Source organism: Erithacus rubecula (assembly GCF_903797595.1).
Source record: "Erithacus rubecula genome assembly, chromosome: 5".
Lineage (NCBI taxonomy): Eukaryota > Metazoa > Chordata > Aves > Passeriformes > Muscicapidae > Erithacus > Erithacus rubecula.
In genome coordinates this window covers 17,102,237-17,119,355 of record NC_136687.1, presented here as the reverse complement: position 1 = coordinate 17,119,355, position 17,119 = coordinate 17,102,237, and the positions used below count along the sequence as shown (strand labels likewise).

General features: G+C 36.6%; 1 protein-coding gene across 2 annotated transcripts in view; it reads right to left on the bottom strand.

Moving 5' to 3' along the window:
- Positions 1 to 14,716: 14,716 nt before the first annotated feature.
- TBC1D19 (TBC1 domain family member 19) overlaps positions 14,717 to 17,119 on the bottom strand; it is a 49,138-nt gene continuing 46,735 nt past the window's right edge. For both annotated transcript variants that reach the window (XM_079305907.1, XM_079305908.1), the window contains 3 exons: positions 16,641 to 16,756; positions 16,108 to 16,178; positions 14,717 to 15,102 (listed from right to left, as the gene is read on the bottom strand). In XM_079305907.1, coding sequence (XP_079162033.1) covers positions 15,028 to 15,102; positions 16,108 to 16,178; positions 16,641 to 16,756 — 262 coding nt within the window. In that variant the 3' untranslated portion in view covers positions 14,717 to 15,027. The remainder of the gene's footprint in view (positions 15,103 to 16,107; positions 16,179 to 16,640; positions 16,757 to 17,119) is intronic.

The window sequence follows — 17,119 nt, the reverse complement described above, 5'->3', positions numbered from 1 at the left end:
AGCCTGTATCTTAAAAAAGCTTGTTCAGTGTTGTTTAACTTTAGGGAGGGGAGCTGGAGTAGAGTAAATTTCCCAGATGGAAACAAAGAAACCGGCTGTTAATTTAATTAATTAGTTAATGTTATATTACAGAGAAAGAGGAATGCATAAAGGGTACATGAAAGAGGCAAGTTTCCCGGACAAGTGTGAACTGTTTTAACTGAGAGTTAGTGAAGTCAAAAGATCCAGACTGCACAGACACTGTATTCTGCATCAGAACAGTTGTGAGATGGACACACTCCAAGAAAACCCTGTGGGCCTAAAATAATAAATGATCCTTGCTAAAAATCCTCTTTCAATGTTTGTTCATTTTCACCTCCTGCTTTTAACTACAAGTCCCCAACTCATGAAGCATAGAATGGATTGTTTTCAAGCAATGCCTGTGTTCTGGAATTTTGGGGATGTTACTGCCGGTCAGGACACCATAGCAGAAGATCTTGGAGTGAGAATCATGTCTGGAAATGCCTCATGGCACAGTGCCACTTCATATAATGTAGAATCAGCTGCATGAGCTCAGAATCAAGAAAAGACTGCAGCCTAACACATTAATCCACAGAAACCTAAATAATTAGTGATTTCAATATGAGGGCCCAAAGAAGTGCCCTGCAAGGCTTCATCACATAATTAGAGAAAAATGTATGACCTTTAGAATTCCTCTAGTCTAACTCCCCTACTCAACCCTGAGGAACATCACTCATAACCAGATACCAGTTTCATTTCAGACTGGTCACCACTAAATTAAGTGGAGTGGTTCAGACTGCCGTCCACCTCATCTACTTACCTAGTCCCTACTGGACTACAAAGATTATCTGGATGTCACAGCCAAAGACCCTTGCTAAAATCAGTATGTGCTGCCCTTAGCACTTCAGTCATAGAGCAAACGTTCTCATGACCAAAGGCAACTGTGTTGGTAGAACTGTGCAGGTTATTCTGAATTGGCTCATCCTTTGTCATCTCAGAAATGGCTTCCAGAAACAATTCCTTCATTATCTCCTCTGAGAGAGCTACTTAGTAAGGATGACTGCTCTGCAGTTTCCAGCACCTTGCTTTGATGATGGATGTGGCATTTGCTTTTTTCCAGTAACTGGAAATCCCATCTGATTGTCACAGCCTTTAGAAGGTGATAGGAAGCAGCACAATCAAGTTACCTTCCTCAGCACCTTTACAAGCAGCTCCGGTTCAGCCCTAAGGACTTGCAAACATTTGCTAAATTCTCCTCCTCCAGACCTTGCCAAATTAGGCATAGAGCTCTGTGAACCCTAAGGGCTGACCTTGCTAGTAAAGAACAAGTGAAAGAGGGCTTTGAGCATCTCAGCCTTTTCACAGTTCTTCATCACTAGTGGCCCGCCCCATTCATCAGCTGTGTGATTTTTGAGTATGATTGCTATTTAGAATGTTTTCTCTATCTCTGAATGTAGACAGTTGTAATAGAAGGGCTGGAATTTGTTGTGAATGGAGAATGAATGTTAATGTATTGACATGGGGTCGCTAGATGAAGCACAGAGCAGCACAAGGGTTCTCACCATGGACTATGCTGTTGGCATCCAAATTACTCAGCACATCTATGTGGAGTTTTATAAGACATAAGTTTCTATTCTGGAGAAAAAGAGCAATGAAGAAATCCTGATGACTCACAGAGGTGAGACAGGATGGAGACACTGATCACTATCAGCTGCTAAAGGCTACAAAGAGGCATATCCAAAATCTTTGTATTGTTCCCAGACAGGAGGAACCGAGGAGAGGAACATGAGGAGAGCCTCAGAGCTGGTATCTTCTCTCCTGTGTAACTGCCGTGGATGCTGGACCCACCAGCACCACCTGGGCAGAGACACCTGAGAGTGGGAACAAAGTTAAAGGTTCTTTGTCTCGAGGTCTGCTTTGAGTACAACCGCCTTCCCTGAAAGAGGAATAGCACTGGCATAGGATACGTTATTGATAGAATGTTGCAACAGCATTTCGCACAAATGCCTATCTTTGTCTTTTTTTTGCAGGGAGCAAACTGGTCTCGAAGGCTTAAGAGTTCTGCCATTTATGTTACTTTGTGCCACGAATCCTGGTGAGTATCAATGGACTGCGACAGTCTTGGTCGAATTTTCTGAGTGTTCTTTGCAGTATGGATAACCCAAGAGGCTTTTATTTGAGTCCTGTCCTTCCATTGATCTTCAGAGCAGAAAGCTTTTTTTCCCTTTTGTTGGTGGGTATTAGCTGCTTTGATTTGCCTTTCCTGATAGCAATTTTGTCATTCACCTAGCCTTAATAACCACATTGATTTATCTGAATAGAAAAAGGGAAAGGAAATAATCTTCAGAGTTTAATGCCAACGGTTCTTGCCAATATATACATTCATCCGGCCCTACAATAACACTGAAGCTGGTTTGAACAATAGAGTAAAGGAAAAACAATCTTTTTTTTGCTCTTCGGTGTCATTTGCAGTCTCTCCTACAAGCTGTAAGAGCTCTGGGTAGATGATAGGATTGACGAGGAAAAATGAGCCAGACTAATAATAATAGATGAGAAAGAAACCTTGTGGGGGGAACAGAAACAAAGCACGAACTTACAAAAAATGCTACAAGGTCACCTTACAGGAAAGAAGACTCAGAAATTAACACAAAAACTTTTTTTTTTTTAATTAAAAAAACAATGTAAATACAAACTAGCAATAAATTCAAATTCAGCTAACTCATGTCCACCAGATTATTGGTAAATTGTCCAATAAACATTTGATTCTATTAGTGCTGTGAAAAGAAACATTTTTGAACAGGCTTAAGATTAAAATTCAAATATCTTCTCTTGATTAGAGAAGTTATTCATATCTGCACCCAAATTATAAAACTTTCTAGTTCTCAGATTTCATGTGCTAATAAAATGTCAAATGAAGGTGAAATTTTGTAAGATTTATATTTGCCAGGATGAGAGGATCAGTTTAGGAACCCTTTCTTAGTTATTTCTGTATTACTGAAGATTATGTTTTGGGGAAGGAAAGTTGTTAGTTCAAGAGGAAACTATACGAAGTATTTAAGTGGTCCTGTATTTCCAGCTGTTAATGGACTAAGAAACTATGGGTCATAGATTGTTATCTCAGTCCAGTAAGATAATTGGAACGTGGAGAATGGAAGTTAGTGAAACATTTTCTTTATCTGACCGGAGTATTTGCCCTTAGGATCTTCTTATCAGTGACCATGAGTCGAGATACCCCTCAAGCGAGTAAATTACCTGGTAATAGGCCAAATTGCTGCCAAAATAACACAATCTCTTTCAATAAGAAAGAAGGAACAGTCCTTAAGGGCAAAACAAGAGCTGCAGATCTGCAAAGAACTTTTTTATTAAGTTTCCTAATTCGAGATTTTTTTTTTTCCATCAGCACTTTCTCGGGCATTGCAGAAGACTTTTTTCTTTAACACTTATGAAGTAAAGACAAATATAAGTTTTGGAACACACAATGTTCAGCAAGTGTACATTACAGTTGAGTCTTGTATTTGCATAGAAGCTTTGCTTATCCTTTCTTCAAATTGCTGAGTTCTTTATGAGAACAAAGATGCCATTCCAGTTAGAAGATGTTGGATAGGCAGACTGTGGTTGGATTCTGTTTATTTCAAAAATAAACAAAGATTCAATCTGTTTACACAAGATCTGGAGGCACATCCGGAGATACAGAGTCTGAAGGAAAACAATGGCAGAATGAGTGAATAAAATGTTTCAGGCAGCACTTTGATTTCTGGAATCTGTAGTAGGAGCCAAGCAGCGTGCCAGGATACAATCTTACTGGTGATGCAGGAACAGAGAGGGATCTTGCTATCTCGAATATTTTGGCTTGTCAGATTACAGCAAAGTGATGGGTAGTTATATATTTTGACAGTTAAAGACCATTTGGGCCAACATAAAAACAGTTGTGGAAATTAATTACATTACAGATTTAGGTAATCAGAAATATGTTAAAAACTACAGAGGGACAATTCTGAAGATCATGATGTGACAAAATTCATCATCTGATCAACTCAGAACATACATCACTACAACTGGTTTTGCCAAAATTGATTGCCAGACAGTAAAAGTCCAGGCATCTTATAAAATTTTAAGAAGACTTTGATTGTGGTAATTTTGTATTCACAGTAAAATCATAATGTAGTTCAAACTTTCTTTAAATTATCAGTGTAACCATTCCTGGTGTTTAATGAACAGCAATATCAACACAGCAAATCCATACATTAAAAATAAACTGCTGGCTTTTTCACATGTCAAGTAATGTGAGAATTTAACCAATTTCCAAGCAGAAATGAGAGTTATAGACATGACTCACCAAAAATGGCTGTCTTAGAGGAAATGGAGAACAAAGAATTTTACCACTAAATTAAAAAAAAAAAAAAAAAAAGACCTCAATATGTACATAATATTTCTTTCACTTTCCCTTAATTTCAGCAAATCTCTAAATTTGCCATTACCTAAGCAGGACAGTCAGTGCTTTGTGTCTTCTTATTCCCTCCCTTCCTGCTAGACAGGAAACAAGGAAAAGCACAGTCAGGAGGTGATGAAAGTCACTACTGCACGACTACTTTTTATCTTATAACAAGAATATTGACCAACAGTGTGAAAAAAATAGAATTAAAAACACAATTAAAAAAAATATCATTTGGACAGAGTAATTTAGCACATTCTTGTGAATATAGCAAATATTGCAGAGTGCCTCCTGGGACATATTTGGGTATGTTTTTGCACAGACAGAATAATTCCTACTCACATGTAACAGGAACTGTCAGGATGGAGCCTGCTTATTCAGGCTGGTAGAGGCATTCTGTGGATCAGTTTCAATTTTTCAGTGTCTGTGAAGTAACTGTTGCATTAAACATAATGTGATTAGTAACTTTCAGAATATTTTTTTGTCTAAATAAAGGCTCAGTTCATAATATATAAAGCTGTTCTTTACCTGAATGAGCATGGTCAGAAAAATGCTGTCAGATTAATTATTTACAATGGAAATAATTTGTCCCTTCAAGATAATATATGGGATAAGAACAAAGACCTTTATTTGTGATCTTCTGAAAAAACAAGAAGAAAGTGGCAAAAATCTTTTACTTCAAGTGTGGGTTTGATACTTTTAGAAGCTGTTGATTGAAAAGTGGAATGAGCAATCACTCAATCAGAGGTCAGAACTTCAGTGAGTAGGAGATTATATTCTCATGATCTGTGACTAACAGAGAGTAATAAAAAGCCTAGTGAACATGTGTATCATGTAAATACAATTCTATTGTCAGATGGTTGGTGGTAAATTGAAAAGGCTGCTCTGAGGTCACAGCAAGCAGACGGTTTCCTGGAATTTCTGCAGGCAAGTTGCACATCCTGTAAACAGGAGCTCTCTAGATATGTGGCACTGCACTCCCAGGTACTGTGAGTGACACAGTCTTCAATAAATAAGGTCATTCTGCAGAGGCAGAGAAAGCTGGTATCAGATTACCCACAAATTTGAAGAACATATGGAAACCACTGCTCAGAAAATCAAATAACAGATATTTTTTGTTTATCTCAATTTTTATATGTTTTGAGTTGGGTAATAGAGAGAAAGCATCAGACTGCATCCTCAGTAACAAGGTCATTGGATACAGACAATTTTCCTACTGTCAGAATGCAACCCTAGGGCATTTGATGTTCTGATTTGGTACAAACATCTCTATTTCTCACCTTTTTTTTTTTTTTTTTTTTTTTTTTTTTTTTTTTTTTTTTTTTTTTTTTTTTTTAAGAGAGTAAAAATTTCATCCATTGCTTACATTTTCAGAAGGAGTACACATAGTTCATTTTTGTTCCTGCTTTCTTGGCAGGCTGTGGTACTCACAAGATTGTGTGCAATGCGCTAAGCTTACTTGATTGTTGGAGTTGAATGAGCTTTTTTGATCTTCCTTGGTTCTGGACTTCTTTTTATTCCTTTATCTGCCCATTATGAAATTGTGACAGTTTTTGTTACAGTGGGACAAAAAGGTTCTGTATTCAGTGAAGTTTTTTAGCTTTCTGATATGACTTGTATAGAACAAGGCATAATTTTTATCTTCTACTTAATGAGTTTGAGCAGTTCTTTCTAAACTCTTCATAGTAGTTAATAGGAAATGTAGGGAAGGGCCCAACTAAAAGTCTAAATCAGAGACAGTCACCTCTAAATCCCTTAAGAATCAATAGAGAGCAATGGGAACTTCAGGTTGGTAATTTCTTACTAAAATAAGCATCTAAGATCTGAAGTTTTCAAACATGCAGAGGAGAGGCAAAAAAAACTTTCAAGAAAAAGAATGTTAGCATCTTCTGTCTCTTATCCATTAGGAAATGACCAGCTAACAGTTCCTCTGATGTCCTTCTTTATTACACATTCTTGGGACACAGGAATCAAAATACCTTTTAGGCCTTACAGATACAACTAGAAAACAGCCATAAAGGAAACTGCTCACTGAATGAAGGAGTTGGAATGAACATCCCATAGCAATGGGTAAACTTTTCCTAATGTTTTAGCATGTGCTTTCATGTTTATGCTGCTGTAATTTCAGAGAAATCTTCAGAATTAAAATGACTAAAGAGAGACTCAAAAGAGTATTTGGTTCCTAAAATGTGCTCCCAGTGGGATTATCTGTGCTAACACCAGCAGTGCTCCCCTTCCCCTGGAATTAATGTCTGTGATCATTCAATACTGAAAGTCTCAATATCACTCCAGAGCAAGTCTCTTCTACACAATCTTGATATTTTTGTCATCCATAAAAGCAGACAAACTCAAGAAACGTTTACCTACACAATCCAAAAAATCAGGTTCATAGAATCACAGAATGAGTTGGGTTGGCAGGGACCTTACAGGTCACCTTCTATGTTGTTAATGGTTTCCAAACTATAAAGGCTTGAGGCAGATGTGGTACCTATAGAGAGTTACTGGAGAGAGATTGCAGTAAACCACAAACTATGGTTTAGTGGGTGCTGTTCCTTAAGGCAGGGCAGTTGCCTTGTCCTGAGAGTTAAGCTGAAAAGAATGAGTGCTGTACTTCTTAAATGCTATCAACTTTCCTTTTCAGATCTAACTGATCTCACAGCCTGAAAACTCACAGTGAAATAAGTGGGCTAGTGAAAATTTATTACATTATGGAGGAAATTAAAAACTTAAATGCCTAGCATTAATCCTTACCAAAATCTTAATGAAGCTCTGAGTCTTGTAAGAACATTTCTGTTCCATAACAGCCCCTGCCTTTGAATGGCTCGATCCCACCAAAAGCAGAGTGCACAACACTGACCTGTTTGCATTGGAACAATCTCCTGAGCACTATCAGTAACCATCTCTGTTTAAATGTCTGGACTGAAGTCAGGAGAGAGTAATTTATCCTGCACTTGTCATTTAAAATCTCTCCATGGTCTTTTCTAAGAAGGAACAAAACTTCCATCTAGAGAAAACTGAAAAATGGCTTACATTTGCATCAAGAACATACTAATTTCACTGGGTTGTGCCCAGTTTCTTGAAACATCTACACTAAATTCTACAAAAAGAGGACTAAAAAAGCCTGATCAACTCAGAATACTTTTTATTAAACTGTTTGGAGCTTGTGAACAAAAAATCTATATCAATGAAGGGCTATTTCTTATACAACATTTTACATTGCATGTGTGATATTTTCCTTTATAAAATAAAACAGACTGAATCGAGATTTTACAATAATGTTCAGAACTGCCTAGCAAGAAGAATAGTAGCCTTGAGTTGAAAACACAGAATGTGAGAATTACAGTTCAAGCTTTTCATCTAGAAAAATACAAATACAAAATTCATTATTCAATAAAAAAATCTCATCCGAATGGGCCAAATGGACCATGCATGTCAGAGACTCTTGCTCTTCATATATAAAAAAAACCAAACACTCCACACTTTTCTTAAAAAAAGATAAATTACAAACTCAGGGACAGAATTTCATCATTTTGCAGAGACCAGGAAAAATCTGACAAGATAGAAAAAAGTCAAGCTGCTAATAATATGAATTACTATTATAGGCACCATTTAAAATGATACTTGGCTTTTCCTTTGCCCCAATAGCCTGGTTAATTTAAGCCTAATCCTAATGGTCTCTGTCTTTTCTCTGGAAACAGTATTTTCACTTTGTCCTAGTCCCATGTACTAGAATCCTGTGTAAAGATCTAGTGTATACAAAACAAATAAATTTATTGTACAATTTACCATCTCGGCCCTTCCCTCAGCCAAAGTCTAGTTGTAGGAAGGAATTTTCTGGCCATGTTTTCCATTACTTGCTTGCAAGTTAGTTCCTTACACTCCTGTGTGTGTGATTTCTTCCAAAGCCAAAGTGGCCAAGGTCTCAGTTTTTTTGCAGTTTTGAGTGAACACATAAATTATCATCCAGCCTGAGAAAATCTGCACTTACTGTGGTGTCTGCAACTTCCCTGCTTCTCTCTCACTGCTCCCTTCTAAGTGAAATCCTGGCAGGCAATGCAGCACTCCCTCTGTCCACAGAGATCTCCAGTGTCTGCAGTTAAAACGGGCACCGAGGATGTTCAAGAAAACACCCTGGATATCACTTCCTGCTGTTTCTGGAGGACTGCACTGACAGGAAGGTCTTTGATATATTTGGCTTTCTAAGACTGTAAACCTCTATTTAGGTCTTTATAAACCTACAATGTTGTAAAGCCAAACATCTACCACTTCCACCTTTTGTGTGTTTTCAAGACTGAATATTGATTAGCTGCTTAAATAAATAATACTTGCCATAAACCAACTCTCCACTATAATACTTACCCCTTATCCCTATTACCACCTAATGCAGGAATGGTCTGATACTGAATTTAAAGTTTTTCTGGATTTCTTTGTAACCAAATAGAAACATATTTCTCAGGGAAAGAGAACAATCCTAATCAGAAAGGTTCATATTTTCTGTAAACTCTAAACGTAATTCCCATAGACAGGAAACACAGATTAGACAAGATTATGTAGGGATATTTGCTGAAGATTGCAAAAGAGAAGAGAAGAAGTTATAGCTCTGGAACGGAAAAATTTAGTGGTACAAGTCTGAATTTCAAATATCAAAAAGGCGTTTTATCCTTCATATTATTAACAAAGCTTACTCAAGCTTTTAAAACAAATAAAAAAAATTTGAATAAAGATGCAATATAAAGTTAGTAGAAGAAAGTGTACTTTGTTAAAAATGCAAGTAGTAAATGATCACTTTTTGTGTTGCAGAGGTCACAATTACAGCATTTGAACAGCTTCTTCCACACATTTTCCCTTTCTTTCAAGCACATTGGAAGTGCATTGCTTGAGGCAGAGGTGGCAGATGGGCTCTCCTGCCTCTGTGTTAATGGAAATGAGGGGCATTAACACTCTTAGCACCTCTTTCTCATGTCTATCAATTGGCTGTTATGCCTTCAGAAACTGGGTACAGTTAGAAGGTTAGAACTACTACAAACGAACATAAAACATATAATTATGTCCTGAGGTCAGAAATGATGGGGAGAACTTTACCAGTAATGTGGGTGCTGCTAGCAACTGGAACTTCCTCCACAAACAGAACTATGCCAGTTTTCCACCCTTAGAACTTGATGCTAACTTTAATGGACCACGGTAGGGTTTCAAAGAAATGCTTGTTTTTGTAACCCAGATGTACTTGGAAAAAAAGGTAAAATGTTGTGACATTAGACTTTCTATTAAAAAAATTAGATAAGAAATAGCACTGAATACACAGAAATTTAAATATTATTGCTTTTTATAACATATTTTCTGCTGATTTACTATTTATAATTAGACTTATTAGGGTGTAACTATCCTAGAGCTTTTCAGAAAAAAAACCCATAGATGTAACACTCAGAGAACATGATTCTTGAATAAAATGAACAATCTGATACCTACTAAAACATATTATGTGATTAAAACATAATATTTTGCCATTGACTATCAGATTCCAACTTGTATCTTAGCAACATGATACAGGCTTTTTTGTTTAAAGCAAAGCACAGGAATCAGTCACATGCTTTGTCTTGCACAAATTGTGTCTTTAACTCTTTTGTTAAATGTTCCATTTATTTTGGTCATAATTCCAAAAGAAACAATTTGTTCAAACTGTTCAGCCAAACACAATGTCATTTGGCAAAGCACTGTGGTCCTCCATAAAGCAAATTCTCTAGAGAGAATTGTTTGCACATATCAGTAGTCCAACATCTACAACATGCTGATTTTGAAATGTGGGTACACAGAGGCCCCTCTGCAACTTTCTTCAGAGAACCTCAAACTCACTTCCTGTAACCAGCAATGTCCAACAAGACACAGTATCAGGTGTAACCCTCCCTGGGCTTAAACTAAAAAAAATTGCCAAAAAAAGCAGTATTTCTCCCTTAGTGTTAATTTTAAGGCTGATCCCTGGTTAGTATTTAGCAGGGTCAGATGGCAATACCATTGTTCATGTGTTGCAGTGTTACAGAACATGGTAATGAACCCAAGACAAACATCTTGTCCTAACCATAGACTCATTCTGTCCCCATTAATAACTGCTGACTTTGATGCACTGTGTCCACTGCAGAAAAGACAACTATCCTGAGATGCTTCTCCAAAGCATAATTGGCCAGTACTGACATAATTTAGTAGGTATACTATTAATTGCCTAATATAAAAAATACTAGGCTGAGACATTTTAACACTATTTTAAAGCAGACCACAACAGCCGCACTTGTTGGATCAAAATGATCTTCCCTGCATTAACAGTTTTGTTAAGGCACTGAAAAAGCCAAGCATAAAGTGTACAGGAAAAAAAGTCTTTCAATGATTTCAAATAGCAGCACACAATCTCTGGGTTCTAGAGATTTCAGTTTATTCCCTGGTTATTTGCTGCAATAAGTGCTTCAGGTCACAGATGAGCAGCCACTCACTTCATGTGGGACCTTGTGCTGAAAGCCTGAAGCCACCAGAAGGGTACTTTTTGCCTTCTGTACTGATTCCTAAAGCTGCAAATAAACAAACCCTGAATCCCAAGCGCTGGAGTTGTCCTTCAGCACTTCTTCAGAAAGTACCCACAAGAATGACACCCAGTATCATTCCTATGGCTACTGGAAGGGGAATTACTGGGAGGAGTTGTTTCTCCTGCTGGTGCTGCCCAGTCCAACAGGAAGGCTGGCCAATGGCCCCCTGCCCACCATTGCCAGGGGCCCTCACCTCGGCCCTGGCCCTGCAGCACTCCCTGCCCAGCAGCTCAGCTTCCTGGGGCTGGAGGAAACCTGCTGGAGCTGGCTGGGCAACACAAATACGTGCTTTTGCCCTTTCTGGGGGGCTGGGGGGCTGTGGGGATGGAAGCTGCTGGTCCAGCACACGGCAAGGTGCCAGGCACGGACAGAAAGGGCCTGGAGGAAAAGAGGGAAAAGGAAGCGCCCAGCAGCTCCCACCGCCCCAGCTGCATCCGTCCCCTCCCTCCCCCATTTCCTCACATAAAACACTGCACAGAATATTTTACTGATTTGTTAAAATATGTTGAAAGGCTCTTCCCCTTCCTCACTGAAGATACAGCCCTTCATTTTTGCAATGTATTTCAGTATCTTTTATAAAATGCTTATTTTATTGTTAATGAACAGGTCACTGTATTGCTTTCCCCAAACTGATCTTAATACAGCAATTCTGTTTTAACGAATCCCTTTGGACTTGTTGGAAGCATTTTATAAAATTCATTAGAAGACAGTAAAATGGGTGCAAGCATCAGCTTTTCTTTTTTTTTTTTTTTTTTTTTTTTTTTTTTTTTTTTTTTCTGGCAACAAGTAGAAATGTGTCTTAAACCAGAGACTCCTTGCAGCCTTTTCCCTTTACTGGGATATCTAACTGTTTTACAGTCTTTATACTCTCGTCATTTCTCATAAAATTTGTTACTATGACAAAAAAAATCCACTAAAATTATAAACTGTTCTAATTATTCAGTTGTTCCGTGACCCAGACATCAAGATTTGAGCTTCAACATATTTTTGGAAGTACTGAAGGAAGATAACTTGGGTACATTTTTAGACAAGCCTATTTACTTTTGCATTTTTACAACAGTCTATTTGACATTACAAGAAACCCTTGACAGACCATAGCCAGAATCCTAAGGTAAGCAGCAAAAAATTTGATCATTATCTATAAATATGAAGACAACTGGTTCTTGTACTGAAATGTCTGTTTATATTGATTTCAGATAGGGAGGAACAGACCAAAACAATTTGATTAAATTGAGCCATTGGACATTAAGCTGAGCCTGTTTAAACTGATGCAATTATTAAGTTAGATATTCTACAATAACATCTGGGCATTACCTAAAACAGCAAAAATAAAAAGTTTTAGGAATTTGGAAGCCAAATGACAGAATACAGATGTCAAAAAGTTTGAACTAATCTCTCAAGTTAAAGAATTAAAACTTAAATAATTGATACTACCTACCTTTAAAAGAGAAGTATCTAGCTGCAATATAGAAACCAGTCATTTTAATATTAAAAAATTAAATTGGTATTATTTTAAGTAAAGGACATTAAAAATGCAAGTATCTGCTAGAATCTGAAACAGAGTACTTTGCTGGAACTAAATGAGTAACTGAGTGGAACATGAAAACAACACCACTTCAGTAAGAGTAACATTTTAAAATATATTTTAAAAAATATATAAAAATCTAACAGTACAGTTGAAGCTTAATTTTTAAATCTTGTTTTAATCTCATTTTAAAACACCCATGCTCAGTATGCCTTATTCCTGTACAGAAGGTGTGTGGGGACTCTCATGAGCTCCACTTCACAAGGTTCCCTGTCCAGTCATCAGGAGAGACACTGGTGCAGGTCAGAGAGAGTTTAAATACCCCAGTGGGGATGCAAGGGAGATGGGAGATAAAAACAGACCATATCATTTTAGTCAAGGAACTGCTGAAGAATTCAACAGTTTCTATCTCTGCCTACTTACAGTATTTCCAAATTTTTTGAAAATTAAAAAGAAGATACTGCTCAAAAATCCTAATCTGGAAAAGGTTAAGGTACTGTTCAGATTCTGCACCATGTACTAGCACAAAGCAAAGGGAATTAGAGGGTCAGCAGGCCTGTAGGGAATCTCCCTTGCTATTTAGTAAATACTTTTAATTCTTCAAAACACCATGGTAACCTTGTAATGACCTAATTGAGCCACAATCCCTGTGACTGCTTTGTAACATTATAATTTCTAAACTGCTACCCAATTTATGGATTTTAAAAGCTGCAAAATGCTGCATTTTCAGAGCTAAGTGTATATTATGTGTTGCTCTGAAGATGAAATAAGATCTTGTGGTTTATACACAAACTGAATACACAGAAATGCAAACAGAAATTCAACAGGGGTGAGATTGCTCCCCTCCTTTAGGAATTTACTCTGTAATCTTAAGCAAATCACTTAATCTTTCTATGCCTTCATTTCCCATATATAAAACAGGGTAATACTTGCTGTAAAGGATAAAAGCTGTCACATGTCTTTCAAAAACTGAATGTCACAGAAAAAACTCTCGTTCAACAGTTAAAACAACTTCTTGCAAAAGAAAAACATCAATTTTCTGTTATTCAGAGAAAAAAATTCCCCAAATATTCTCATATATTATATCTGCTAAGCAATTTGGTTCTTTATATAGGAGGTGATACCAGAGTCCACAACTTCCCTTTTTTTAACATTAGCCTTATAAATTTACTAATTCACTAAGTTTCTACTACATTATCCTGATAGAGACAACAAGACTCATAGACATACAGCTCACCCCCCCACCTGAGACTACAGCTTGAATCACTTGTCAAATTTTGAGCAAAGTATGAAGGATTCATGTTTCACTGATTTACATTTAGTATGGCAAATGACTACTATATGTACATAAGTATGTACATGTTCATAAACCAGGCAAAGACAAAAGTCCTATTGTAAATGCAGAGACTATATAATAACTCATTATGATTTTTGTAACTAAGAGCTTTTCAGGTGCTAAGATAGATACACTTAATCAAATCAGATTATTGATTCCAACTCTGGTATTAAACAAATCAAATACCTTTTGTGAGGAAGACTTCAAAAATAAGTGTGACAGCTAAGAGATTATGCCAGCCTGACTGTAGTGACAATCCATCACACATGGACATGAGCAGGGCTCTTGCACTGAAGCCTGAGCTGTTGAAGCACAGAGGCTGGAAAACTGTCAAAGGCGTAGCACTGCTCTCCCAGAGAGGGTGTGGGGCACAGCAAAGGACTCTTGGCATCGTTCTCAGGGTAATATTTTGTCTCATGCAAAGACCAGCTCCAACAAGTTCTGAAGGAAGCTAAGCTCAGGCCTTCTCTGCAGGGGAACATATTTTATGCCTTTGATGGGACTCTGGGGAGGAGTTCAGCAGATGCCTGAGATAGCTCTATACCTAGCCAAAGATGAATGGGGAATGTGTGACTACACCTCTGTGTGTGAAGAGAACAGGAGCAGCTAACATGAGAAACAACATGGAGAAAATTTCTGTGAAAAGAATAAATAAGATAGGGCTAGAAAAACTGATTATGAACCCATCTTTTCCTTAGAAAACAAGGAAAAAATCTTGCAAGTAAAAGTATCTTTATTTTCTTACTTGACAGTATTGGAGATTATATCCTCTAAGGTGTGAGCCTGAAAAAGTAATTTCATATTAGAAGAATAAGAGATTTTGCAATGCTGTCAATAACATCACAAAACTCAGGTCATGAATTACATTTACTTTATTTAATTTAATAATACATGCATTTTAGACAGTGATTCATATTATTTACTTGCACAAGTAGTCATTCTCAATGTACAAGTAATAACCATTGCTTTTACAGTGAAATTCATTATCATGCACTTCACACAATTGTGTGCAAAGTGATTTTTTCCAGTTAGAAAATATTAAGGTAACTATTTCTAAATCGATTTTATACATGGAGCTTGATTTTGGTTTTATGCAGACATTGCATAGTTGATGCTTAGCTTCTCCAGAAAGACTGGAATGTGGTACCAGTATTGTTGAAGCAGATCAAGTGACAGTAGCAAACAAGAAGATTTGGAGAAGAGGCATAACTTTCAGGGTTGAAAGGTCGGCAAGTACAGCCTAGGACGAAAACCAAAAAGGCTTGTTAAACTTGACATTTGAATCAAATTTCCTTAAACCAAGTTAAGAAGTTGGGGAAATATTCTAATACTGACTACAATACTGCCAATAATTAGATTTGGACATGGCAAGAAACAAATTATACTAGTTTATGTTAGTACTGTATTGCATTCTATTATTATTACTGTTACATTCTAACATTTCAAAGGAAAAAACACATTAGCTCAATGTATAGTAGCTAAGTAACTTTATTCTAGCCTTTAGCCTTACTTCAAATATACACACCATCATGAGTGAATAAGGAGTCTAGCATTTCAACTTGCTTCTAAAAATAATTGGGAATTAAGAATCCTTATCCTGTGGCTTGGCTAGTACTTGTGAAGTAAGTCCAATGTAATGCCTTAAATAATAAATGTCTTCTCAAGAAAGTACGTTTTAAAAAAAGCCAAAGAAATTGATCACAAACTCTCAGTCTGGAAAAAATCCATCACGGTATTTTTGGGAAAAAAAAAAAGAAAAGAAAAAATTAACAGGTTATTAGATATAAACAATAATAATCTTAATTGTAGTAACTTTATTTTCTTCATTTCCTATGGCAGTACTCACACTGAAATTTCAGATTCACGTTGGCAAAGTAATCTTGTAAAATTTTGTGATTTGTAGAACAGAAGCATCTAAAATGTACTGAGGAAAATGGGTACAAACCTCTCCAATATTTCAAAATCAATATATCCCACTAACACAGATTATATATTAAAAAACAGTAACTGTACAAAACAATTTTATGACATTGCATTTTTATAGCAAATACACTTTATTTCCATTTACTCCAGAAAAGCAGCACTATGTACTGCATGTTCACAATTTCCTTGTTTTTTATCTAAGGCAAGAATTTAGACAGAAAGATTTGCACTATGCACCATGTGCCATGTCAAGTTCAAGTTACTCTTACTGGCAAAGTATCAGAAACTATTTCAATCTCCTCTGAGTGAAACTTATCCTTACTTCAGCTGCAGCCAGTGATGTCACCTCCATCAGGTTGACTGCTCGAAAAGCAAACACAGCAGCTGCCAGGACTGAAAGAAAATGTCCATTATTTAAGTTTCTGACCTTATAAGTAGTGGTTACAATTAATCTTGATATAAAATATAAATTAGTTTAATTATTTTGAAAATCAGGGGGACTTTCAATTGCTTTAAGTACAGTAGAGGTAATTGACATCAATAACATGAATCTTGTATTTTGCAAAAGATGATGCATTCATTTACCATTACTACTGAAGCTAGGAGAACATCTTAAGCTCTTTTCAGAGAGCATTTAGCATTTTCTGAGTATTGCCATAAAAAAATTACCTGACAGATCTTTTAAAGATGCAGTACTCATACAATTCCATTTTTCTAGATGATATATGCTTTTACATGTATGCAACATGCTGTCTGCATTCAAAGAGCAACTCACCAGAAAATACATTGAGGCTAACAAGTATTTTCCTTACATTCACACAGCCTTCACACATTTTGTAAAAATAATTCTCTTACCAGCAAGAATTTCTAGAGAATTGTATCCCAGGATTCTGTCCCACAGAAGCAAGAGCTGGTCTGTAGCTAAATAACCAGAAAATGCTCGTACCATCCATTTAAATGAAATTCGTAGCCTGCAAACAAATGACAAACAATGGTTATTACATTTCTGCCTCCCATAATGATCAGACTGTCTATAAATTGAAAATATTTCATTATCTTTCTGGATTTCTCTTCCGGGAAGAATAAGCATTTTCTCTTGCTGCATTTATAATCAATATTTTAATTTGCAACAGCCATCATAAAACTATTTAGCATTTCATTTGATAAAGTACTAATACTATTCTCATTATCATTCTGATCAAACAATCACATTAAAATGATCCTCATCTATTATCACCCTCAATGTTTCATCCTTTCTGCTATTATGCTATTACAATGGATACCAATTAAGATAAAAAGGTTTTCAGGTTCTGTTGTGCGTGGAACCATGAGCT